This window comes from Bubalus kerabau, chromosome 17 (assembly GCF_029407905.1).
Source record: "Bubalus kerabau isolate K-KA32 ecotype Philippines breed swamp buffalo chromosome 17, PCC_UOA_SB_1v2, whole genome shotgun sequence".
NCBI lineage: Eukaryota > Metazoa > Chordata > Mammalia > Artiodactyla > Bovidae > Bubalus > Bubalus kerabau.
The window spans coordinates 58964948-58988972 of NC_073640.1; the positions used below are offsets into that span (position 1 = coordinate 58964948).

Sequence of the window (24025 nt, forward strand, 5' to 3'; positions counted from 1 at the left end):
ATCTTCTCATTGGTGGATAATGTAGCGTTCACTCGGCTCGGCCCCACCTCCGCCTCGACAGCTGAAGGGAGCTCGGGTGAACGGGGTTTGCTGCTGCGCTAGCTGATTGGCCTTCAACCCTGTCAATCCGAAGCTGAGGCCCCAGAATTGGAGTGGGAGGGAAGACGGTCGATAAGGAGGAAAGGAAGCGTGGGGAACGTGTGGTTCCCCGAAGAAGTGTTAAAAGAGTTTTGCAATCGCCTTAGCGAGGAGGCTCTGGGTAAAAGGAGGAGGAGCCAGGAGGCGAGAAGAATGGACGCGGCCTCTGCGCGTGGGCGGGGCCTAAAAAGTGACACCACGCCCCACCAGGAGAGCTTGCATATTTATAAAGAACCACTGAGATTTTTGGATGACTTGGCAGTCTAGAGGGGCCAGAACACTTCGTTCCTAGCGCGTTTCCGTTTCCGCTAGGATATTGGCGGTTGGTGAGCATCATGGCAACCGTGGTGAGTGTCGGCGTGCTGAGGGCTGGAGTCTCAAGCAGGGGACTGGACGGGGACTCTTGGATCTTAGTGGAGAGGAGGCTGAGGACCTTGACTCCTGGATCTGAGGAAGGAGGGAACTGGGGGCCTGGGCCTCTGGATCTGAGGGAGGAAAAAAGAAGAGACTAGGATCCCGGCATCCTGGGTTCAAGTGAATATTTACGGTATCAGTGGTCATATCCGACTCCATCATCTTGTAGGAACTCCAACTTCCAATCCTCTGGGCGCAACCAGTGGCCAGTTCTGCAGTCCTTTGCTTTGAAGTCTGATAAGGGTTGTAGTATCTTGGGCTCCAAGCCATAAAACAGTCTTGGGTTGTTGATGGTGTGAGTGGTACCTGAGTACAAGGGAGAAACACAGGCGGGGACCTGCCGTTTGAGCTTCAGATCGTGGAGTTGCTTACTGAGTCTTGAGCCAAAAGAAAGAGTGTTGAGAACGCAGAGTCGAAAATGGTTGGGGGCACAGAGGCTTGAGATCTTGTCATGGAATTGTTTCAACTGTTTTCATATTCCTAGCACTTCATCAAGGGCATGCCCAGTGTGGATGCTCAATAGGTTATCACTTGAATGAATACATGTGAACTCCGTTTGGAGAGACCCAAGTATACTGGGCCAGGCCCCAAGTACTTTCCTGAGAAACATCTGAATAAAGAAAGAATGTAGCCTTAGCTTGGGGGTTGGACATGGCTTCCCCGAGGCCTCAGTCCCCATGGTAACCCCAGTCAAGATGGGGCTAGGATGGAGATGAGATGGTGCCTGTGGTGTGAACTATCACCCTGTGTCTGTTGTCATGGTAAAGGGGAGTGGATGGTGAAGTGGAAGAGGAAAAGGCAGTGGCCACCGTCCTGACATGCAGTTCCAATGGGTGTGGATAAAGCATTGGAAGTGTGAGGGGATGGTAGGGGTAGAATTTCATAATGACCTCTGTTTCCATGGGATCAGTGGGCAGCAGGGGGTAGGAGAGGCTTATGGTGAAAGGAAAGGTTTTGTAGGAGGCAGGTCCATTTATGTTGAGATGGCTAAAGGTTGGGATTCCTGGATCAATGTCTCTTTTCTGTCTCATAGGCTCTGTAGGGGTGAGTGGGAGTATGTTCTCAATCTTCTGGTAGTGGTTTGGGCGCAGTGACCAACCTTCTCTGAGGAAGAGTGAGTGGGAAGGGTCACAAACAGCAAGGGAGGAGGCATGTGACCTAATGGTGATCAGGAAGTCTGAACTCTTGGTTCCAGAGAGGAGGGTTTTCCTGGGGTCCTATGACTGTATCTCCTCTCATTCTGGTGAGGAGATCTGTGAGCAGAAACAGGGTTGTGGGCAGGTGGCCAAGGAGTTGGGTCAGTATGCTGGCTTCTTAGGCCTCCTTTCTGAATTCACCCTGGAGAGCCACTGATCTACTTTATATCTCCGGATTTATCTATTCTGGACATTGCATATAAATAGAATCATGTGACAGGTGACCTTTTGTGTCTGGCTTCTTTGACTCAGCATAGTGTGTTCAAGGTTTACCCCTGTAGCATGGATCAGAGGTTCATACCTTTTTATGGCTGAATAATATTATGTTGTATGGCTACCCGTATTTTGTTTATCTGTTCATCCACTGATGGATATTTTGGGTTATGAATAACACTGCCATGAGTATCTGAGAGGATCTCCACTGGGTTCTTGAATTATGCCAGGCAGTGTTTACTGACCTCTCCCCGCTTCATGAGAAGGGATAGTGTCTGACTTTGCTCTTTGGAGAGCTGGGGACACAGGAGGCCTCAGTACCTGCTTGTTGAATGAGCTCAGAAGGTCATTCATTCAAACCCCAAACACTGAGCCCTGAGGTAAAGCAGTGAGATGTATGTTGTGCCCTTTATGGGACAGAGCGTCCTTTGGAGCTGAGAACGTTGATCCAACAGTCTCTCTTATGGGCGTGAGATTGACCTACCAGGGGAGGCCTTCCTTCTGCTTCGACGTCCAGAGACCCTAGAACTAGCCAGGCAGGGGCTGAGTGAGGGAAGGCCTCCCTTAATGACTGGTGCTTGATGTGATTCAGTGAGGAGGGTGGGGAGAGCACAGGACCCAGGGACCTGCACACACAGAGGCCTAGTGACAGAGAGCTGGGGCTGACAGTGTCATGGGGTCAACCCACCAGCCTTAGTGGGTGATTGCCAAGGAGGGTCTGGTGTTTGGGCTGCCAACCTGCCTCTGGGGAGGAGAGAAAAGGACTGTTTCATGGGAGGAGGGCAGGAGGCACAGCTAGGACCACAAAGTCGGTACTGACGCTTCTTCCTCCAACCCCAGACAGCCACAACCAAGGTTCCAGAGATCCGTGATGTGACACGGATTGAGCGTATCGGTGAGTGAGCGTGGATCCGGAATGGGCCCTAGTGCCTGCCTGGCCCCTGTGCCCTTGACAGAGCCCACCTACCCAGGAACCCCGAGAGGGGAAGGTCCTGCACACTATCCCCCCATCTCTCCCCCTATCTAAGCAGGGAGGATCCTGAGTTCCAGAACAGATTAGATGCCCAGGGGTGGGGTGGGGTGGACCCTGCCAGGCCCCAACCCCTCACACCATGCATCAACAGGAGCTGGCAGGTAACCATGTCTTCTGGTTCTTTCCCCGCACGCAGGCGCTCACTCCCACATCCGGGGGCTGGGACTCGATGATGCCTTGGAGCCACGGCAGGTAGAGCCCAGGGGGGTCAGGCTGGGAAGGCTGCTCCAGGGAGGCCTCAGGTGGAGGGGACCCAGGGCCCTGGGGAATGTAGAGACTGTGTTATGATCTTCCAGGTCTTTGGCTATGCTGTATTTATACAATTCAGCCACACACAGGTCTCTAAAAGATGGGGATGGAGAAAAGCCTTTTTTTCTGAAGGCCTAGCCAACAGTTTGGGCCTGAAGTGGTCGAAATGCAGTAGCAGCTCAGTAGAAAGTCACCTTCCTTATATGTTCTGTCACCTACCCCCAGGCTTCCCAGGGCATGGTGGGCCAGCTGGCGGCCCGGAGGGCAGCCGGTGTGGTGCTGGAGATGATCCGAGAAGGGAAGATCGCTGGCCGGGCGGTTCTCATCGCTGGCCAGCCGGGCACTGGGAAGACAGCCATTGCCATGGGTAAGGCACTTCTCCAGGCAGTAGCTCTTTTGGCCTCACCGGATGATCCTCCCATGTAAGTCAGGGTCAGGTTCAGCCATGTCTTACGGACAGCACAAAATGGAAGTGGCTTAAACACTAAGGGTTTGTTCTGTCACATAGAAGAGTCTGAACATAAGCCAGTTCAGGCTTGTTGAGCAGTCCTATGAGGCCTCCTACCTTCTTGCCTCAAGATTACTTGCTTCCATGTCAGGGACACCTCGGGTTGCAAAAAGGTGGCCTATGCTCCAGCCATCCCACTCATACTCCATATAAGAAGAAGGAGAAAGGAATTGCAATGAGAGTGTACCTTCTAGAGGGAGCTCCTTTTAAGCAGCTATCTCAGGGCACCCATATTCTCTTGCTTATGTTTTATTGACTAGAACTTAATGACCACACTCTACTGCACAAGAGAGAGAGAAGCATTAAAATTTTTTTATATTTTAATTGGGACTACTGCTACCTTAGTGAAATGGGCGTTCTGGAACAAAGGAAGATGTGAAAGATGAGCATTGTATAGACAACCAGCAGTCTCTTTTGCAATCCATTAGTGATTTAAGTGCTTTTTGCTCACAACTGTCCCTTATCCTTGTTGAGCTCTTATCTGTCCTTCAAAACTGCACTCTGACATCTTTTCCTTGTTGAAGGTTTCCTGGACTCTCCTCTCTTCCCACTCACTCTCACCTTTGTGCCTGGACTGTGGGGCCAGGCAGTGAGACTCAAGGTAACAGCTAGGTCTTCAGTTAAGAAAAAGTAACACTCACATCTGGGGACACCAAGATGATTAAGACTGAAGTCCTGACTTTAAGGGGCTTCCAGCCTGGGGCAGGTGTTTGTGGACACAGTCCCGTCCGTGTAAAGAACAGAGGAGGCTTCTCCTCCAATGAAGGGTGATGGGGAGAGAATGGGGTGGCAGTTGTCAGGAGGGACATCCCAGGTGAGTCAGTACCGGAACTGAGACTCGCAGCAAGTCTGGGAGTCTCCTGAACAGACAGTAGGGAGCGCGATACCCAGGCGCAGAGTGTGGCATGCCTCTGGAAAGGGGACCAGGAAGAGTTGCCACCTCGCACTGGTCAGGAGGGTTCAGTGACTTCCTGTCTGGGAGACTTGGCTCAGAGCTGGGTAGAGCCCTCAGGAAGGGGAGCTGGCAGAGAGGCCCGGAGCTTGGAGTGATGGCAGGAACCGCCTGCTGTCTGCCAGCTGACCCCAGGCCCCAGACCATAGAGGAGGCCCTTCCCTGTGCTGGTCCCAGGTCACATGTCGGGGTCACGGCTGAGCACCAGGGCATGCCTGCCCGCCCTCATCATTGCTCCTATGCAGCAATGTCGTCCTCTGCCAGCGCTTGTCATGTTATGGTTCCCATTACCCAGAGGGGCAGGCTGGCTTGGGCAGCAGCTTAGACTTCTTAAGATAATTTGGTGCTAAACATTGAAGCCAGGATTCGAACCTGCACAGTCTCTTTTAACCTTCTCTTTCAGCCCCTTGCCTCCACCCCTGCTCATGTCCCCCAAGCCCTGAGGCTAAACGGCTCTTAGAGGGTGGGAGGCAGGTCCGGCATGATTGTAGAGTCGTAAAGTTTTTGGTCTGGGCAGCGTGGGGGTCCCACCCAGGGCCTCCCAACGTGGCCCTCCATCGCTCGCTTTCTGCAAGTCTCCCTGTCTGCCCTGCAGCACCCAGCCCCTCTCTCCTGCTCCTCCTGTCTGAAGAAGGAGAAGAGCTAGTTGGGGAGGTGTGGGGACCTGGTGCCTGGACCACCTACCCAAACTGCCTCCCCTCTTCCTCAGGCATGGCGCAGGCCTTGGGCCCTGACACCCCATTCACAGCCATTGCAGGCAGTGAGATCTTCTCCTTGGAGATGAGCAAGACAGAGGCATTGACCCAGGCCTTCCGGCGCTCCATCGGCGTGCGCATCAAGTAAGCAGGAGTGATGGTAGCTCCCAGCAGCCTCGGGACACCCCCTTAGGGATGCCAGCTCGTCCTGCACCCAGGGGCCCACAGGGGTGAGCAGTTCCTGAGGGCCCAGGCCGCTGGATATCTCCTTAGACCTGTTCTCTCGCCAGGGAGGAGACCGAGATCATCGAAGGGGAGGTGGTAGAGATCCAGATTGATCGGCCAGCCACAGGGACGGTGAGTCTGCTCCCAAGTCTAGGCTACCCCAAGGGCTGTAGGGCGGGGTGGGGGGGAGGTGCGGTGCCGGGTCTGCACTGAGGTCAGAATCCCATGGAAAGTTCGAGATGCAGCTTAGTGTCATCCATATGCTGGCAAGAGAGGGTCGGTTGAATTGATGGCAGTTTGTCCATTTGTGAGGGGCGCTGTGAGCTAAGTGGTGGAACAATGGAAAAGGATATGGAAAAGAACATATTTATGTCTAACTGGATCACTTTGCTGTACAGCAAAAATTAACGCAATATTGTAAATCAACTATACTTCCCAAAAAAAACAAACCGAGCAATGGAATGACAGAGGAGGTCTTGAAGTTTCTCACAGTTAATTCCTAATAGGCTTACAGACCCGTTGGATTTATAAATCCTAGTACCTCAACTATACTCCAATAAGAATTAATTAACAGGAATTTCCTGGTGGTCCAGTGGTTAGGACTCCGCAATTCCACCACAGATTCAATTCCTGGTCAGGGAGCTAAGATCCTACATGCCACTCAGCCATAAAACCAAGACAAAGCAGAAGCAATATTGTAACAAATTCAATAAGGACTTTAAAAAATGGTCATATCCAAAAAAAAACCTGAAAAAAAAGATTTTTAAAAAACCTAAAACTTAGCCAGCACCCCCACCCCTGCCCCTTCCTTCTGCCTCTTTCTGCAGTACACCGTAGAAATGGCCGCCCTCACCTGTTTGAGTTTCATTAGCTTTTATCACCCACCTGTGTATTCCAAGATTGCCCATGTTAAAAACTTCATGTCTTTTAAGTCTTCTTTCATAGTCTGGTTTGCCCTTCATCTCGATCTCTCTTTGGTCTCTTAGGTCTCTTGTTTTTCACCGACATAAAATCACACAACATAAACTAACCATCAACCCCTTCAGAGTCGCTCCTCCTCCCCTCCCACCCCACCTGCAGTCCCTGCAACCACAAATCTACTTCCTGTCTTAATGGATTTGCCTCTGATGGAATCCGACAATATACGACTTTTTGTGTATGTCTTCGAGGTTCATCCGTGTTTGTAGTTCTCTGTTAAATATTAAGTTACAGGTGTTAATAAAATGCTAAATAAAAGGAAATCTAAAATTGCTTCAAATCCATTGACCTGATGCACAGTCCTACCTTCTGTTTCTGTGTCTTGTAGGAACATCCTCCTCTTTTTTCATTAGCTTCTCATTTTCAGTGGAAATAGACTTAAAGTGAAAATTGTGGTCAGTTGCGCTTTTAGCACTTGTAACAGCCTCCTAAATTAGTCTTATCTATTGGCAATTAACGGGGAAGGCAATGGCACCCCACTCCAGTACTCTTGCCTGGAAAATCCCATGGACAGAGGAGCCTGGTAGGCTGCAATCCATGGGGTCGCTTAGAGTAGGACACGACTGAGCGACTTTACTTTCACTTTTCACTTTCATGCATTGGAGAAGGAAATGGCAACCCACTCCAGTGTTCTTGCCTGGAGAATCCCAGGGACGGGGGAGCCTGGTGGGCTGCCGTCTATGGGGTCGCACGGAGTCGGACACGACTGAAGTGACTTAGCGTTGGCAATTAAATTTTGAATTTTAAAAACACGGTAGAAAAAAAAACCATGGTGGGAGACTCTTGAAGTATAGGGAAAGCTATTCCCCAGATAGTTCTTTAAATTAGAGTTTAAAGAGATTACAGAAGAAATCCATGGATCTATCCTCATTAAAATGGACAACCAGGGACTTCCTGGTGGTGCAGTGGCTGGGACTCTATGCTTCCAATGCAGGGGGCCTGGGTTCGATCCCTGCTCAGGGAATTAAGATCCGCATGCCCCAGCCAAGACCCAGCACAGCCAAAAAGAAAAACTGTAAATGAACAACCAAAACTCCCTTTAACTCCCTCCCCAAACCCACCTGCCACCTCTCCCTACAAAGGGAGCATCTCGCTATGGAAACACCTCCAGGAAACAGGTGAGACAGGACGTGCTGGGAAAAGCCCAGACTTGGTGACTGTTTACCTTGAGGGGGCGGGGAGTGTGATGTTTTGTTTTCTTAGCTTATCTGGTGGGGAGGGTATATGGCATTTTTGTTTTCTTAGCTTATCTCTTGGGGGCGGGGCGTGGCATTTTTGTTGTCTTAGCTGTGTTCTTCTGGGTTTGTGGTTAGCAAAAGACCACCTTTTATTTGGGTATGAAAAACATGTTAGAGTGGGTCCTCCCCCTTGACCCTTCGGTGGGACCTCAGGTACCTGTTGTTTTTACAGATTTTGTCTTTCAGGTTTTTGTTTCTCTTTGCGGGGCAGGGGCAGTGCTTACGACATGTGGGATCTCAGTTCCTCAACCAGGGATCAAACCCACGCCTCCTGCATGGGCAGTGTGGAGTTTTGACCACTGGACCACCAGGGAAGTCCCTGTTTGTTCCTTTACTGGTTTTAATTTATTTATTTAGGCTGAACCAGGTCTTAGTTGTGACATATGGGATCTAGTTCCCTGACCAGGGATCGAACCTGGGCCCCCTGCATTAAGAGTCTTATGCACTGGACTTCCAGGCAAGTCCCCTTTACTGGATTTTTAATAACAGCTTTATTAAGGCGCAACTGACCTCCAATAAGCCATGCCCCAGAAAGTTTTCAGGATTTTAGGTTTTGACATACACATACCCACAAAGCTGTCACCGAGGCTATGACAGTGGATATCTTCATGAAGCCCCCAGCACTGCCCATGTCATGCTGGTTCTGAAGCTGTGCTGGGGAGACATCAGGGCCCCCTCTAAACCCCTAACCTGTCACCCCTCAGGGCTCCAAAGTCGGCAAGCTGACCCTCAAGACCACAGAGATGGAGACCATATATGACCTGGGCACCAAGATGATCGAGTCCCTGACCAAGGACAAGGTCCAGGCCGGGTGAGCAGTGGGGGCCACACCGCTGGCCAGGCGTAGGGGAGCTCCGGCCCTTCCTGTCCTCACCCCTTCCCACCTTCCCCTGCAGGGATGTGATCACCATCGACAAGGCTACAGGCAAGATCTCCAAGCTGGGACGCTCTTTCACACGGGCTCGCGACTATGACGCCATGGGCTCCCAGGTGGGCAGGGCTCCTAGGCCCCCTCGCTCAGGCACCAGCATGCTTCCCTCTCCACCACCCCCAGCGCCTGCAGCATCCGGACCCTCCTGTCACCCAGCCCTGTGGCCCTGGCCCTCCTGGTGCTTCCCCGTCCCCTCCAGGACAGCCAGGGGTTTCCGGGGTCCTCCAGGAACCCCTGCGTCCTTCAGTGCTCTGGGCTGCCCGAGTCTTTACCCCTCAGGCCTGGGGTTTCTGCATAACCCCTACCTGGGTTCCTAGCTCCATTCCAGGGAGCCCGTCTGTCCTCGACAGCCCCGGGGCCCCCGCTTCATGCTCTTTTCTGCCCTTGTCTACCCCGAACTCCACCCTGGCCCATAGACCAAGTTCGTGCAGTGCCCAGACGGGGAGCTGCAGAAGCGCAAAGAGGTGGTGCACACGGTGTCTCTCCACGAGATCGACGTCATCAACTCCCGCACCCAGGGCTTCCTGGCCCTCTTCTCAGGTGAGGCCCTCCTGTCCCACCCCCGCAGGCGGCTCCCTCACCCCGCCCCTCCGCGCCCCTCCCCGCCCACGCACCAGGACGGCCTGGCGTTTCCCCTCTCCCCCTCTCCACCATCCCTCTTTGCCGGCTTCCGCTCTTCTCCACCTGTGGTTTGGTTCGTCTCTCCCTATCTGTTGCCTCTCTGGGACGTCTCTGAGTCCCTGGCCACTGTCAGTCACCACTCCAGCTTGCTCTCTCTGTCCCCGGCGTCCCGTCTCTCTCTGCCTTCATCCACTGCCCTCCCCCACCCCCGGCCCTGGATCCCTTCCCTTCTCTGACACTCTGCCCCCTACCCCAACCCCTGCCTCCCGCAGGCGACACAGGGGAGATCAAGTCCGAAGTCCGAGAGCAGATCAACGCCAAGGTGGCCGAGTGGCGGGAGGAGGGCAAGGCAGAGATCATCCCCGGCGTGAGTACCTGGGCCAGGCCAGGTGGGGGGCGTGGGAGAAGAGGGGCATGGGGCGGGGGTGGGGGGGGGGTGGGCTTGACACCTGCCCAACGGCCCCCAGGTGCTGTTCATCGACGAGGTCCACATGCTGGACATTGAGAGCTTCTCCTTCCTCAACCGGGCCCTGGAGAGTGACATGGCGCCTGTCCTTATCATGGCTACCAACCGCGGCATCACCCGGTGAGCCCCGCCAGCCCCTGAGGAGGCCCCTGGGAGAACAGGGAGCAAGTCGCTTATACCTCACTGCTGAATAGAAATAAAGGGAACGCAGCTTAGTATTTCTCTTGACCTAAGGATACAGTGGAAAAATCCCTGAGGCAGGAAGAGTACCAGACACCATAAAACTTGGGAACCTCTGCCATAGGGTTTTGCTGTGCCCGGTTCTGCCTGCTGGCTCTTCCTCACCTCATCTTCAAAAGTCCACAGGAAGGGAGAAGAAAGGGGGCGGGGCAAAGAGCTCAGGAGAGCCAGGGGCCTGAAGGCTGCACCCAGCACAGCCACCTGGACCCACTGCCCGGGGCCGCTCAGGTGCATGATTGCGGCCTTGTGCCAGCTGAAGCACAGGGAAGAAAGGGGCGCGACTGCCAGGGATAATGAGCAAGTTGCCCCTGGCTTTTGGCTCAGCCTTTCCTCAAAAGGAGCTCAGGAGCTAGATATCGTCTCAGCCCCATTCTATTCCATTCCTTTCGCCGCAAAACATGTACTGCAGAGCCTGTGGGATCTTAGTTCGCCAACCAGGGATCTAACCCGCGCCCCCTGTGTTGGAAGCTTGGCGTCTTAATCACTGGACCACCAGGGAAGCCCCTTATCTTACTAATTTTATTTTTTGGCCATGCCACACGGCTTGCCACATCTTAGTTTCCCAACCAGGACTCAAACCTGTGCCCCCTGCAGTGGAAGCACGGAGTCCTAACCATTGGACCACCAAGGAGTTCCCTCAGCTCTGATTTCAAGATGGGGGACGGCAAGGCCCAGTGACTTGCCCTGGGCCACGTGTGGAAGGCAGCAGGGCTGCAGTTTGGTATCCAAATGAGTGCGTTTGTAGCAGCTGCAGGTCAGGCCAGGGATCAGGGGCATCACCTGTGAGAGGCTGCAAACCCAGGCACTCCTCATTATCCTGCAGATTCCATATTTGTGATTCTGCTTACTCGCTACAGATGATCTGTAGCCCCCAAATCGATATTTGCCACACTTTGGCGGTCATTCATGGACGTGTGCAGAGCAGGGAAAAATTGAATGGCCCACGGCAGACAGTCCAGGCGAGGGTCAAAGCAGGCAATGCTCCGCCTCCTAGTTTCAGCTCACGTGCTGTAATCAAGCGTCCTTTGCTTTGTTGCCACAGGCGTCGCACCGTATGCTGCTTGTTCCTGATGATTTTGCAGTTTAAAATGGCCCCTAGGGGACTTTGCTGGCGGTCAAGTCGTTGGGAGTCCACACTTCCAAAGCGGGGATCAGGGGTTTGATCCCTGGTTGGGAAACTAGGATTCCACATGTTGTGTGGAGCAGCCAAAAAATTAAATCATAAAATGTCCCCCAGCTGTCTAGTGTCTTTGAGCACAGCAGGGATGGGCCGTATGGAGCAAACACTTGTTAGATAGCATCCATCAAGCACAAGTTCAGAGGCTGTGGGCATGAGTTCAGCATGAAAAGTCAATAATATATACTGAATCAGGTATCTTTAAACAGAAACACCTGAAACCAGGCCATCTGGTGGCCAAAAATTGTGACAGAGGCTGCCAAGAGCTTAGCCATGTGTTACAGTTTCCTCCACGGGCAGTGGTTCAGTACATGGTAATTGAGTGATCGCCCAAGTTATAGATCACAGCTCCCACACATAACAAGAATCTGCTACTTCCTGGCGCCCGCCACATGCCTGACCTTGTGCTAGGCCAGGTGTAGTGAGGGTACAGGGTGGGCCCAGCCCCTCCCTTGTGGAGCTCTGGGTCCAGCAGAGGAGTGGGACCTTGATCCAGTAATCCCAGACCTAGATCTCTAGCTCAGACCAGTCTGGCTCCGGAGGGGGAGCGACGCAGTCAGGGGGCGGCTACCACGTCAGGCGGTGACGCCAGCCCTAAGCTGAAGGCTCAGCGGTATTTGGCCCAGTGAGTGGGCTGTGGCGGAGGGGGCGGGTGGGGTGGGGTATTCTAAGTTAGAGAAGGGAGAGCCAGGTTCTAGGAGCGTCACCCTGACGGCCCTCCCTTCCTCCTCCTGCGCAGGATCCGGGGCACCAGCTACCAGAGCCCCCACGGCATCCCCATTGACCTGCTGGACCGTCTGCTCATCGTCTCCACCTCCCCCTACAGCGAGAAAGACACAAAGCAGATCCTTCGCATCCGGTGCGGGCGGGGGCCCCTGGCCTTCCCGGGCAGGACCAGGCTGCCGGCCTGAGGGGCTGGTGTCCACCCTGCTTGACACATGGGGACCACTGAGGTCTGCGGGGGAGGTCACTTGGCCTGCCAGAAGCAGGGCTGGACGGGGCATCCGAGCAGTGGCCTCTGATGGGGGTGCGGGGGGGGGATCTTTGGACAAGGGAGGGGTTGTGAGGGTGCCTGGCGCTGGGGAAAGAGCCCTGAAAAGGGGAGGCACGGGAGGCCCGAGTTTGAGGTCCAGCTCCTGCCTCGGTGGCCCTTCTCACTCCGCGTTCTGGGCTTCCGAGGACTCTGACTCCTCATGGCTCTGTCCCTGGCTGAACACCCCCCCACTTCCCTGCCCGCAGGTGCGAGGAAGAAGACGTGGAGATGAGTGAGGACGCCTACACGGTTCTGACCCGCATCGGGCTGGAGACCTCGCTGCGCTATGCCATCCAGCTCATCACGGCTGCCAGCCTGGTGTGCCGGAAACGCAAGGTGAGCCGCAGAGTCCACCCAGCGTCAGAGGAGTGAGCGGTCCACACGCTACTCCCAGGGCTTTCCCTGGGCGGTGGCATTTAGTCCCAGAACTTAAAAGTTTTCGAAGGCGGGAACTTCAGGCTCTTGGGTTTATTTCTGTGGCTTCCAGCCTGACACATGGGAGGTGCTGGGTAAATATCTGTTGGCTGCAGTTGATGCTGTTAAGTCCATTTTACAGGTAAAGAAACTGAGGGATGGAGCGGTGGGGCCCACAGCCAGGAGGTGGCCATGGCGGGACGTGACCTGGCTCCTGGGTGGGGCCCCCCTGAGGTCTCATGTCCCCCATCAGGGCACCGAGGTGCAGGTGGACGACATCAAGCGGGTCTACTCTCTCTTCCTGGACGAGTCGCGCTCCACCCAATACATGAAGGAATACCAAGATGCCTTCCTCTTCAACGAGCTCAGTGAGTGTCCCCCACTGTGCCTGCCCTGGAGAGGGAGGAGGGAGCCCTGGCCCTGCCTGCTGGGCCGCACTAACCATGTGTCTTTCCTTCTCCCCACAGAAGGCGAAACCATGGACACCTCCTGAGCTGATCACCCTTCTCCCCCACCCCCGCCCCCATTTTCTACTAGAGTTCTGACACTGTGACTTTGTATAAAATGGTTCTGAAACTGGAGCCATTGTGTGTGTGTGTGTGTGTGTGTGTGTGTGTGTGTGTGTGTGCGTGCGCGCGCGCACGCGCGCATGCGCGCACAAATGGGTGCACGCACCCGAGCCCCAAAAAAGACAACCCCGGAGTGCAGTTTGAGAAGTCTTTATTGGGAAGGGAGGGGAGGAGTGTCTGCTGGCTTCCGGAGTTAGGGTGGGCATGGGAGGTTGGAGTGGGGCATCCTTAGAGGAAGAGGATGTCTGGGAGCGGGGGGTGGTCACAGGCCAAGGGTTGGGTTCTGGGACCCCCGCAGTCAGTGCTGCTGAGGCGGCAGGGCCCACAGTGACAGCTGAGGGCCACGGGGAAGGAGACCATTGGGTCCACTCCAGGTGGGCAGCCGGGGAGCCGAACGGAGGCGAAGCGCAGCTCATGGTAGGTGCACACTCGCTGGGGCATGGGCGGCAGGATGACAGGCAGCACCCGCTTCTGGAGGGTGGGGAGCTTGAGTGTCTCCGTGGGGCTGAGCTCTTCCCCGAGCTCCCCCACTGCACCCCACAGATCCCAGACTCAGGCGTCCAGGGGACCCTCTGTGCTCTCCCTCCCACCTGCCCGGCCCCTTCCCCAGGCGGCAGGCCACCCTTCCACCCCCAGTGCCACTTCCGGTCTTCTATGGGCCTGGCCCCGAGTAATCTGCCTGGAGCTGAGTTGGTGGCACCCGCCCGCCCTCGGCAGCTCACCATGCTGGGGCAGTAGCCGGCGCAGATGCTGGTGGTGAAAGTGATACAGACAGGGCAGGCCTCCTTCTCAGCCGCCAGGGTGGCGTTGATGGGCTGGCACAGCGGCCGCAATGGCCCCCTGGAAGCCCACACCCCGGCCACGCCCAGCAGCAGCCACAGCAGCAGTCCCTGGGACAAGGCCAGTGCCTCAGGGCCAGCCAGAGCCCTCACCCCACCCCCCGAGCCCTGCATGCACACGTTCAGGGACCCAGCTCCTGTACCTGCCACCTTCCATTCAAGGATTGCCCATCCCCAGGGACCCTAGACACCCCAAGACCTCAGGCCCCACCTGCTGCCCTCCTCCCACCGGCAGGCCTACTGTTCTCCCCACACCCTTCTGGAAAGAGGCCTCCTCCACCAGGTCCCCGGACTCTCCCACTTCCTCCCAGCTGTTTCCTGGATGGAGTCTCAAGGGGCCCTACAGACTTACCTGGAGCATCTCCATCCTTGGTGCCTCCCCTCCTGTGTTTACCTGGTCTTATACCTGCAGGCTGTGGGGGCGGCAAGGCCACCGGGGGTGGCAGCATGGTGGGGTAACCTGGACACTAATCTCCCCGGGGGCGAGAGGCAGACAAGGTCAGAGAGAGGCAAGAGTGGCTCAATGGCGCATCCCTCCCCCACCACTCCCTGAGTGGCTCCCGCACCATGAAGCAGAAGACACCCAAGGAGAAGATGACTTCACAGGCTCAATCCCCAGGTGCTAGGGAGGTCGTGGTAGGAGTACAAGAAATCGGATATTGGAGGCCCTCAGCAGTGCCGCTTGCCTTGTGAGCGCGCCTCTACCTATCACGAGGGGACCCGGCAGAGGCTGCAGCACCGCCCCTCTGACAATTCTCCGATGGTGATTGGCTGCAGCCTCAACCCTGCTCCTCCGGCCAAAGCCTAAGTCCGACTTCTTAGGAGGGGCGTAGCTTCAATATCGGATTCTGTGGCTAGAGGTAGTCGGGGTCCACTCGCGCCGCCCCTCCAAAAAGGATTCAGTGGAACTCGGGCCCCAAAAGCCAGGATGCCGGAACCAAACCCAGCAAAGAGCGTGATTTAGGATCTTTTAACTCTCCGCGAAAGATAAGCTATGCCCCTTCAGCCGCAGAAGTCCTGCCCCCGCAATTGAGTGGATGTTAGATCCGCCCCGCCCAAGGGCCAAGATCTGGTCCGCCCCCAGATGGGCGGGGCCCTCCTAGCCCAGACCAGCGAGCCCCTAGTCGCGGTCTTCCAGGCTTGACCCCGCCTCGTCTCGGGGGGCGTGTCCAGGGCGGGGCTGGCTGGTCTGATTCAGACCAATGCTGGCTTCAAGCTGCCGTAGTTGGAGTTCTCGGTGCGGTAGGCATGTGGCACGCTGTAGATGCCTGACACCGGCTTCCAGTGGGGGCCGCCCCAGGGCAGCTCCAGCGGGCAGAAACGGTCCAGCCGGCGGAGTGGGTGCAGCGGGAGGTTGTAGGATTCCTGAGCCAGAGTCAGCGCCCCGCGGTGAGGCACGAAGGGTATTACCGGGCGGCCGCGAGGCAAGCGGATTTTCGCCCGCTGGGGTGGCCAAGAGGAGGACGGACAAGGCAGCTGCTTCTGGCTGTGGCCGCCGGCCTGGGGCGTCTCCCCGAAGTTTGAGGTCATCGAATCCTTGCGAGGATAGCTTGACAACTCCTTCCTGTTGGGTTGGGGTGGAGGCAGGATGGGGAGAGCACAGCTGGATCCTCGAGGACACATTTGTAGGAGTCTGGGACCCTTTAGGAGGCTTGGGACTGGGGAATTATCTGGGGACTCAAACACCAAAAGAGGCCAGCCTTAGACCCTCAGGGCCATGCCCTCAGATCCGGAACTCCCTCTTGGGCCCTTTGCGGGCTCCTAGTTCCTGAGAGTTGACACTAAGTAAACCAGAGCGCTAAAAGAGGTAGGGGCTGGGTTTGAATTTCTGGTTCTTGCCCGCGCAGGGACTGAAGGCCGAGACTACTGAGTCAGAGAGGGGCAGTCAACACCGGGGGGCTCGGCGTCCCACCAGCCTCTGCGCGGGTTGTGCAGGGGGACGGGGCCAAGCGAGGACGCAGGCTCACTTCGAATAGGGCCGAAAATCCCGGGCCGAAGTGGTCAGATAGAGTTGATGGCGGTCCAGTATGGCCCGGTCAGAAATTGTGAAAGGCCGGCCGGCCAGCTCGGGGTTCTTGGTCCAAGGGATTAAAGCCTGAGGAAGATCGGGGGAGGAGGAATGAGCAAGAAAACTTTCATAACCCGTTCCATGTCCTGGGTGCCAGACTGAGAATTCCTCTTTCTTGGGTCTCAACAGCCCCTCTGAGCCAGGCCCTGATACCCGCCCCCAGAATCAGAATCCTTGGTCAATTGCACGTCAGTGCACTTCAACTTCGCGCCGCAAGTCAAAACTCTTACTAGCCTCACCTCCAAAATCCAAGTATTCTGCCCGCCCAAATCCAAGTATTCTGCCCGCCAAATCCCCAGTCACTGAAAGACCTCCCTGGCTCCTCCCCTAGATTGGTCCCGCCACTGGAATTCAGCAGAAACCATTCCTCCTTACTTTACCCTAAGAGGAGAAGCCAGCCCTTTCTCCGGTACCAAAGCGGCCTCAGAATATTCGAGCTCCGCCCACGAGTACTTTAGGCTGCGTAGCTCCGCCCCTAGCTCCTAGGCCCGCCCCAGGATTTACTAGACCAGCCTCAGAGCTGGGCTTTCGGGTTTCCAGTCCCTGTCTCCTTCTGGCTCCGTTTCTAAAGTGCCAAACCCCTCCCCTAGTCTATGCAACTTCAGATTCGGTCCCATTCTTTAGCCCCTAGACTTAGAGTTACTTCTGACCCGGCGCTAGGGTCTCAGCCCGGTTCCTAGCTTCTGAGCTCCTTCCCCCAACCCCAGGCGCTCAGTTCTGCCAGATCCTGCCACTGCGGTTCTCTACTACCTGGGAAGGGCCCCCTCGGTGGTGGTCCGCAAGCTCTAGGGGTTGGGGCCCGAAATAAGAGGTGGGGCCCCGGTCCAGGTCGGGCCAGCCGCCGTACTGCGCCTTCGTCTCACTGCACTGGTGCTTGATGATGAGAGGGAGGCGCCAGCCGCGATGTCTGAGCTGAGAGAAAGCGAGGCGGCGACCCAGCGTGAGGGTGCACGGGATTCCAGTGCAGCCCCCAGCCCTGTCTACCCCGGACCTGGGCATCCCAGAACCTTACTTTTTCCCCTAAATCCTTGATCCCCACAGTCCGGGTGGGGTTCGCAGGTTCTGGGGTCTTGGGCTGGGCGTAGGGCCCTCCGTGGGTCTTAGGCACGAGAGCTGAGCCCGAGGTTGTCTCCCATCTGCTGATGACCTCGTCGAAAGCCCAGATATGCAAATCCTGCTTTGAGGCCGGGGGCAGGGGCTCCGCGACCGTGGACTGAGCAGAAGGTGCGGGCAGTCAGCTGAAAGGACTCAGGAGTCTGGTCAGCTCCCAGCCCTTTCCTCCCGCCTGTTCCAGGCATCTGGGTTCGCTGGCGCCTCCTCTCTCGGCCCCAGACCCTGAGACCCCGCTCCTTCAGTCAGACAGGAGTCGAAGCCCCAAATCGCCCTTTCTCTCAGCAAGTGTCTGAATCCCCAGGCTCCTCCTTGAGTCTGCGACCCCAGTCTCCTCTTGGCCAAGAGGCTAGGGTCCTCTCACCTGCACAGTGGGCGGGGGGAAGGACACGGGCGGGATAAAGTGGTGGGCGACGCCACTGCTCGTGAGATGCCAGTTGGGCCAGGATCCAGGCACCTCTGTCCCAGAGATGGGGGACCATGGGGGACCGTAGCGCAGAGCTAGGGTCCGACCCGCCATGGTCCCACCCCTGCCCCGTAGCCTAGCAGGAGCAGGCTTGTTGTTGCTGTCGCCCCGGGTGACAGAACCCGCCCACCCTGAACGCAGCCAATGGAGGGCCTATTAGTGTGTAGCTGGATGGATAGGATAAGAGACTCAGGCATAGAGGAACGGGGATTTTGAGAGAGTGCCAAGACCCCCAAGAAGGGGACAAAAGCTCAGATAAATGGTGGGGGGAGACCCAGAGGGAGAGGAGGGTAAGAGGCGGGGGGAGGGAGGGGAATAGAAATTCAGAGTTTAGAGTCTGAGATCCAGAGACCCGGCTGCAGAGAGCGAGGGGCTGGGACCTGGGGGCGTGTCAGAGACCCAGAAATAGAGAGACAGAGTGGAAGGAGGACAGAGTCACCCAGCACATCAGGGAATCCACGAAAAACACCCCCCCCCTCCGCTTCCCCATAAGGTCCCAGCCTTCTTAGCTACCTCCTCCTTCTGCCAGGACAGCCCACCTCTAAAGGCAGAGGGGGGATGGGGGTGAGGGGGTGGGTAACGATTTCCAGACTTCCCCGGGGCTCGCCCTCCCTCCCTGTGTGTGCTGAAGGAGTCAGCATCAGCTTCGGCTTCGTCTGTCCTGCCTGCCTTTGATTTGGTTGAAAACTTCCACCTGGGTATGGGGGTGGGAGAAGAGGAAGGGACCCAGAGGGAAATACTTAGCAATAAAGAGGGGGATGTGGAAAGAGTTTTGATGAATGAGAAAAATACATACAAGAATGAGTGAGAAACAGCGAGTGAGAAGCAGGGACAGAAAGAGAGCTAGTGACCCAGAGATTATGGGACAAGAATTTAGACAGCAACAGCAAAGGAGGTGGCAGAAGAGAGCAGGAACCACAGACCTAGAACACAAGATGTAGAAACAAAGGCAAAAATGTGTGTGTGCATGTGTGCGAGTGTGCACATATGTGTGCCTACGGAGTGGTAACATATGAATGGGTGTTCTGAGGGTGTGGGGTCTACCTCTGAGTTCTCTTGTCAGTTCCTCACTTTAAAACCCTTTTGATCAAAGCCTCTGCCTCCTCAGTCCCCATTCTTTTCCCACCAACCCATTCTTCAGACAGGGAAAACTGAGGCTGCCTTCTGCAGCTGCCCCAGGATTCCACAGACCCCCCCTCATTCAGGCTTCTGGGGCCACTTATCCTATTGGATTATCCTGGCTCATTCTAGACTGATCAGTGTCCAACTCTCCCTTGATCTCAGCCAAGGTCAGGCCAATTGGTTAAAACCTCATGTCCTACTCAAGCTGGACAATGATAAGGTCTATTTCTTTCTGAGTATATTGCAAAGCCTGGGACAGGGAAGGGGATGGAAACCTGACTCCAACTCCCCACCAAGGCCAAAATCTTAACCATCTTGACCTCTGGTCATTCAACCTTGTTTGTACTCCTGTCGTAGGTAGCTCACTACCTCAAAACAGAGCATTCTAAGCATTTGCCCCATCTGACCAAATAAGGTTTCTTATTTGAACCCCAGCTCCCAACTACTTGCCTACGTGTTCCAGTTTTTATAATCCCCCCACACAGTTTTATAATCCCCCCCAAGTATCCCCTCCTTGTCACTCTCTTCAGGATGAGCAAGGTGATGTCCTTTGAGATCACATGGTCAGCAGCTTAGAAGCTGAGGAACTCCAATGGTCAAATCCACCAGAGTTGATCTGACAAGTTGTATTAGCGTTCATAAACAGTAGGCACTCAGAAAATATTGGCTATCATCATCATCATCATCATCATTTTTACCCTCAAGTTCATCCAGGAGAACTCCTATTCATCCTTCAAAACCCCATTTGGTTTCATCATCTGTCTTTCCCAGAATGAGCTCTCAAAACCAGAGCACTGTGATTTTGTGCGACCATTTTACAAGTTCCCAGACTGAGGCCTAGAGCAGCCAGGCTACTCTTGAGGTCTTCCAGCATCCAGTTCCTTCTTCCTCTACCTGCTCAGTTCCTGGGCCTGGGTCTCAGGCCCGGCCAGTCCGGCTGAGGAGCGTGCAGACACAGGCAGTGTCAATTCGAATCCATCGCCAGCCCACACGGCCCTGGGCATCGGTGGTCAATGCCCGCACGTAGGACTGCTTGGCCTTACACTCAGACACCCAGTGCCTCCGGTCCACACCCCGGCAGCCTCCTCCACCCCCACCAGGGCCACCTTCCCCAGCACTGGCAGCCTTGCAGCGGGTTTCAAAGAAGTACTGGCGCAGGGGACTGCCACCAGCTGCAGGCACCTCGCCCAGCACCTCCACCTCGCGCCCACGCAGGTCCACAGCAGTCCGGCGGTCTGTCACCCAGCCGCTGACTGCATCACACACGGCCAGCTCTCCACGGCGACTGGCTGGTGCTGTCTCGCTTACCCCTCGCCGACTGCGGTTAGCTGGGCTGCCGGCTGGCTCCCCAAAGGCCCCAGACTCCAGCAGAAAGAGCAGAGGGGGCCCCGTGGGGGTACCCCTGGACAGGGCCACCCGGGGGGACAAGAGGTCCCACTCAGGGGCTGGAAATGGGGGCAGGGGTGAGGGTGGGGGGTGGGGCTCCATCGGGACACTGGGGAGGAGGAAAAGCAGGAGGATGGGGAGGGAGCCTGAGGGGTGCGGGAGCATCTCGCTGAGCACCTGAGGATAGACAGAGGGAAGCTGGAATTAGGAGGATGATAACTTAGTGGGGGGACACATGGCAACTCCAGGGGCATCTGCATGACAGAACCACAGGTTCTAGAAGCTTGGAGGACCCCTATATTTTAGGACTTTGATAATGCCCAACCTCTAGATTAATCATAATTATTCTACTATTAGTATTAATAATAGCCAATAAAGGGGGAAATACAAGCTCAGAGAGACTAGTAACTTGTACCAGGTCACACAGCAAGCAAATGCCAGAGGTGGGACTCAAAACATGTCCCAGCAACTCCACTCTGCCATTTTGCCTCTACAACCCCAAAGAAGCCTAAATCCTGCAGCCTGGATGAGGTTTGAAGCTCCAAAATTTCTGAGAATGGTCATGCCCTGTAATTCCAGAGAGACCCAAGTTCAGCTTAAAACTGCCTGTAAGAAGGTAAGACACTTCCTCCCAGGTGAGGCTTCGGTTTCCCTATCCATGAAATTGGGCCAGGGCTGGGAGATGCTGGTGGGGGCATAGATGCTGCAGTTTCTCTAAAACATTCTGGAAGCCCGTGGGTTCTGGGAAAGGACTGAGAAGCAGTGGGTGGTTACTGGACCTGTCAGCACCTCCTCCACCTCCGAGCTCCAGGGCTGGGGGCCCCCAGGCTCCGGGGGGCCCCTGCTGGGGACACAGGTGACCCCCTCCTTCCTGACATCTCAGGAGAGGGAGGGGGCAACCACCTAGGGGAAGAAGGGAACAGGCAGATTAGAGAGGCAGGTGGGGGAGGGGGCCTGAGCCCCTGAACACTCCGCTTCTCAGTGTTCCTCTGAAAGTGTAGGGGACCAAGAGTCAAGGCTGCAGCCCCTCCCAGAGGCCCCTGCTCTGCCCAGGTGATGGCTCCTGGATGGAAAGCAGATGGGGGGAGGAGAGGAGAGGGGAGGGGAGAGGCTGAGGACGAAGGAGGCTGGAAAAGATTACATCCTCCTCGGCCCATTCATCTCACAGACGGGGCGGGGGCGGGGCTGGCCTGGACACCCGGGTCCCCGAGGGCCCACACTTAAGAAGCCCTGGGTCCCCCATGGCTGCTTCCTGGAATGTTCTCCGCTCATAGGACAGGCCAGGGCCCGTCCAAGACTTCTACTGCACATACCTGGAGTGGTTGCCTGCCCTGGCTGGGAGATGGGGAAATGAGAAGGGGAAAATGTGAAGAGGGGTACATGCTGACCCAACCAGAGCCGGGAGCGTGGGTTCCCAGCTGCTTCCTCCCTCAGACCGGGAGTCCTGCTTCCCAGGTGCCTTCTCCGTCAGACCTGGAGTCGTGGGTGCCGGCGGCCCACTTCCCCCACCCCATCCTTTGCAGGAGTCCAGGCTCTTGCCCCCTCCTCGCTCAGACCCCAAAGCCCCGCTCCCCAGCTCTCTCCTCCTTCAGGAACCCAGGTCGCCAGCTCCCGCCCTTAGATGCAGAAGTCAGGCGCCCCAAACCCCTCCTCCCTCGGACCCAGAAGTCCGGACCCCCAGTGCCGTCCTCCTTCAGACCCGAGAGTTCTGGGGTCCAAGCCCATCCTTCCCAGGCACTCAGAAGCGCGGACTCCCCGGCCCCTCCTCTCCCGGGAAGTTTAAGCCTGGGGGTCGGGACTCCTGAGACCGCTCTGGGGGTCGCGGACTGTCGGTCTCAGACGCTTCCCTCCTGCCTCAGTTTCCTCCGCCAAGCCCCGCCCCTGCCGGCCCCGCCCCCGTCCCTCCCTACCCGGGGGCCGGACGACCCGGACGCCGGAATCCCGGGGGAGGAGGCGTGGAGGCGCTTACCTGGGGCGCCCTCCTCGGCTCCTCCGGCAGTCTCCGGCGCGGCGGCGGCTCCTCCTCCTGCTCGCTGGCTGTAGGGACGCCTGCTCGCCCGCCGGCTCCTCGCTGCACACGCTCCGGAGGGCCTGGGTCGGGGGCGGGGGCGGGGCGGCGCCCGACGGCGGAGGAGGGGCCGGGGGATCCCGCCTTCCACACGCGTGCCGAGACCTCGGAAGCCCGGCCTGGCTCGCTCAGCCCTCAGCCCGCCTCAGTCCCAGGAGGCCAGGCGCCAGCCTCCACCTCCCTCCCTTCAAACTCGGGAGTCCGGGTCCGCAGCCCCCTCCTCCCCGCGGACACGGGAGTCCAGACCCCCAGCCCCTCCTCCCGCAGACGCCGGGAGTCTGGGCCCCCAGCTTCCTCCTCCTTAGGACCCCCCCCCCCGCCCTTCTTCCTCAGCTCCAGCCCCCTCCTCCCGCAGACCCAGAAGTCCAGACCCCCAAGTCCCCTCCTCCCTCAAACCCAAGAGTCCAGACCCCACGTCCCCTTCTCCTTCAGACCCAGGAGTCCAGACCCCAAACCCCCTCCTCCGCAGACCCAGGAGTCTGGGCCTGAGATTCCTTTGCGTTCTCTTGCCAGTTTAGTGTCAATCCCCGGGCAGATTCCCACCCTCTGCTCTCATCTCCATTTCTCCCAGGAGCTCCAGGCCAGACATTAACCAGCTGGGTTCGGGGAGTGATAAGGCCCCGAGGCCCGGGGAGACGGTAGATGCGGGGGTCTCTCCCACATAAGTCCTCTCTGCTGGAATTTCCTGGGTGGGGACTGGGGAGAGGGTCTTGTCCTGAGTTTCAGATAAGAGAAATTCAAGGTATTCTAGGGCTTGGAGACAGACAAAGATATGGTTTGGGAGCAGAATGACCTGCCTGGAGAAAGAAAGTGAATAGTGACAGATGAAGGGAGATGGGGAGAAGAAAAGGGGACAGACTCCTAGAGAAAGAGGGAGACACACACTCAGAGAGAGAGAAGGCACAGACCGAGAGAGGGGACAGACACACTGAGGAAGGGGAGAGAAGCCCAGAGAAAGAGAGACCTTAAGACAGATGGAGACTCAGACAGGAGCTGAGAGTCCCTGGGACAGACTTAACTGCTTCACCCCTCCCCTGGAGCTATTTTCAGAAGGAAAACTGACACCCGCTTTGGTGGGTGGGGGGGGGCAGGGGTCATCCCATACCCCTCCCTCAGCCTAAATATAGCATGGCAAGGTGGCAGGAAGGGTGTCCCCGGATTAGGGTGTTCCCCTCACTGCTCCCCATCCTGGGCCAAGGCAACGTAGAAGGTGGCTGCGGTTGTTTATTGGGATGGGGGAGGGGCCCTGTCCACGGGAGTGTCCATTGGAGTTACTTCCCAGACCTCTCCAGGTTTCCCCCATCCCTGAGTACCCTACCTGCCCCACCCCCTACCAGAAGAAGTCTATGGAACTTCCATTCTCCCATGGGGTAGTAGGGGTGAGTTTGCAGATGGGAAAGTTTCCATCTCTTCCTCTCTCTGGGTCTCTATCTCCCTCTGTCTGGGTCCCTGTCCCCTCTGTATCCCCTGTCCCTCCCCTCTGCATCTCTGCCCCCTTCTCTGCATCTTTGCCCCCCTTCCTGTGTCTCTTACCCCCTCCCAGGCCGCTGCCCTCTTCTCTCCTCCTCTCCCTTCTCCCCTTGGGTGTCTCTGTCCACTGTTCACATGTCTTGTCCTCTTTGGGTCCCTGTGCTGGGGGCTCCGTGCCTGCCTCCCAGACTCTGCCTTGTGTCTGT

At 56.6% G+C, this 24025-nt stretch overlaps 4 protein-coding genes across 6 annotated transcripts; 1 reads left to right on the plus strand and 3 right to left on the minus strand.

Annotated features, from left to right (window-relative positions):
* Window positions 1-277: 277 nt before the first annotated feature.
* Window positions 278-13302, plus strand: RUVBL2 (RuvB like AAA ATPase 2). Of its 2 annotated transcripts, none has more exons than XM_055552078.1 (15): window positions 278-485; window positions 2802-2856; window positions 3131-3186; window positions 3469-3610; window positions 5413-5542; window positions 5689-5755; window positions 8544-8650; window positions 8736-8829; window positions 9187-9310; window positions 9664-9758; window positions 9859-9977; window positions 12014-12133; window positions 12514-12643; window positions 12975-13089; window positions 13189-13302. In XM_055552078.1, exons 1-15 carry the CDS (start codon window positions 474-476, stop codon window positions 13212-13214), a joined length of 1392 nt encoding a protein of 463 aa, XP_055408053.1. In that variant the 5' UTR covers window positions 278-473; the 3' UTR covers window positions 13215-13302. The 2 variants fall into 2 exon arrangements, with proteins under 2 accessions (XP_055408053.1, XP_055408054.1); XM_055552079.1 differs by lacking the exon at window positions 278-485 and adding an exon at window positions 667-685.
* Window positions 13303-13435: 133 nt separating this feature from the next.
* Window positions 13436-14619, minus strand: LOC129631228 (lutropin subunit beta). Its single transcript, XM_055552084.1, has 3 exons — window positions 14482-14619; window positions 14013-14180; window positions 13436-13761 (listed from the first exon to the last, which is right to left on the minus strand). Exons 1-3 carry the CDS (start codon window positions 14494-14496, stop codon window positions 13519-13521), a joined length of 426 nt encoding a protein of 141 aa, XP_055408059.1. The 5' UTR covers window positions 14497-14619; the 3' UTR covers window positions 13436-13518.
* A 692-nt stretch (window positions 14620-15311) lies between these two features.
* On the minus strand, window positions 15312-18035 carry SAXO3 (stabilizer of axonemal microtubules 3). Its single transcript, XM_055552080.1, has 5 exons — window positions 17672-18035; window positions 17210-17410; window positions 16948-17109; window positions 16097-16224; window positions 15312-15693 (listed from the first exon to the last, which is right to left on the minus strand). The coding sequence occupies exons 1-5, from the start codon at window positions 17825-17827 to the stop codon at window positions 15324-15326; spliced, it is 1017 nt and encodes a 338-aa protein (XP_055408055.1). The 5' UTR covers window positions 17828-18035; the 3' UTR covers window positions 15312-15323.
* A 283-nt stretch (window positions 18036-18318) lies between these two features.
* Window positions 18319-22589, minus strand: NTF4 (neurotrophin 4). 2 transcript variants are annotated; one of them, XM_055552081.1, is made up of 3 exons: window positions 22251-22589; window positions 21061-21184; window positions 18319-20458 (listed from the first exon to the last, which is right to left on the minus strand). In XM_055552081.1, the coding sequence occupies exon 3, from the start codon at window positions 20444-20446 to the stop codon at window positions 19814-19816; it is 633 nt and encodes a 210-aa protein (XP_055408056.1). In that variant the 5' UTR covers window positions 20447-20458; window positions 21061-21184; window positions 22251-22589; the 3' UTR covers window positions 18319-19813. The 2 variants fall into 2 exon arrangements, with proteins under 2 accessions (XP_055408056.1, XP_055408057.1); XM_055552082.1 differs by lacking the exon at window positions 22251-22589 and adding an exon at window positions 21957-22132.
* Window positions 22590-24025: the final 1436 nt, after the last annotated feature.

Bases quoted from the DNA above. Each gene is read 5' to 3' on its own strand.
- NTF4 (XM_055552081.1), bottom strand. From the start codon at position 20,446: ATGCTCCCGCACCCCTCAGGCTCCCTCCCCATCCTCCTGCTTTTCCTC.
- LOC129631228 (XM_055552084.1), bottom strand. The intron at 13,762-14,012 runs GTGAGCTGCCGA...CCCACCCTCCAG, and splicing joins CCGGCTACTGCCCCAGCATG to AAGCGGGTGCTGCCTGTCAT.
- RUVBL2 (XM_055552078.1), top strand. The intron at 9,759-9,858 runs GTGAGTACCTGG...AACGGCCCCCAG, and splicing joins AGGCAGAGATCATCCCCGGC to GTGCTGTTCATCGACGAGGT. The intron at 12,134-12,513 runs GTGCGGGCGGGG...CCCTGCCCGCAG, and splicing joins AAGCAGATCCTTCGCATCCG to GTGCGAGGAAGAAGACGTGG.
- SAXO3 (XM_055552080.1), bottom strand. From the start codon at position 17,827: ATGGCGGGTCGGACCCTAGCTCTGCGCTACGGTCCCCCATGGTCCCCC. The intron at 16,225-16,947 runs GTAGTAGAGAAC...GATCTTCCTCAG, and splicing joins ACCGAGGGGGCCCTTCCCAG to GCTTTAATCCCTTGGACCAA. The intron at 15,694-16,096 runs GTGAGCCTGCGT...CCAACCCAACAG, and splicing joins GATTTTCGGCCCTATTCGAA to GAAGGAGTTGTCAAGCTATC.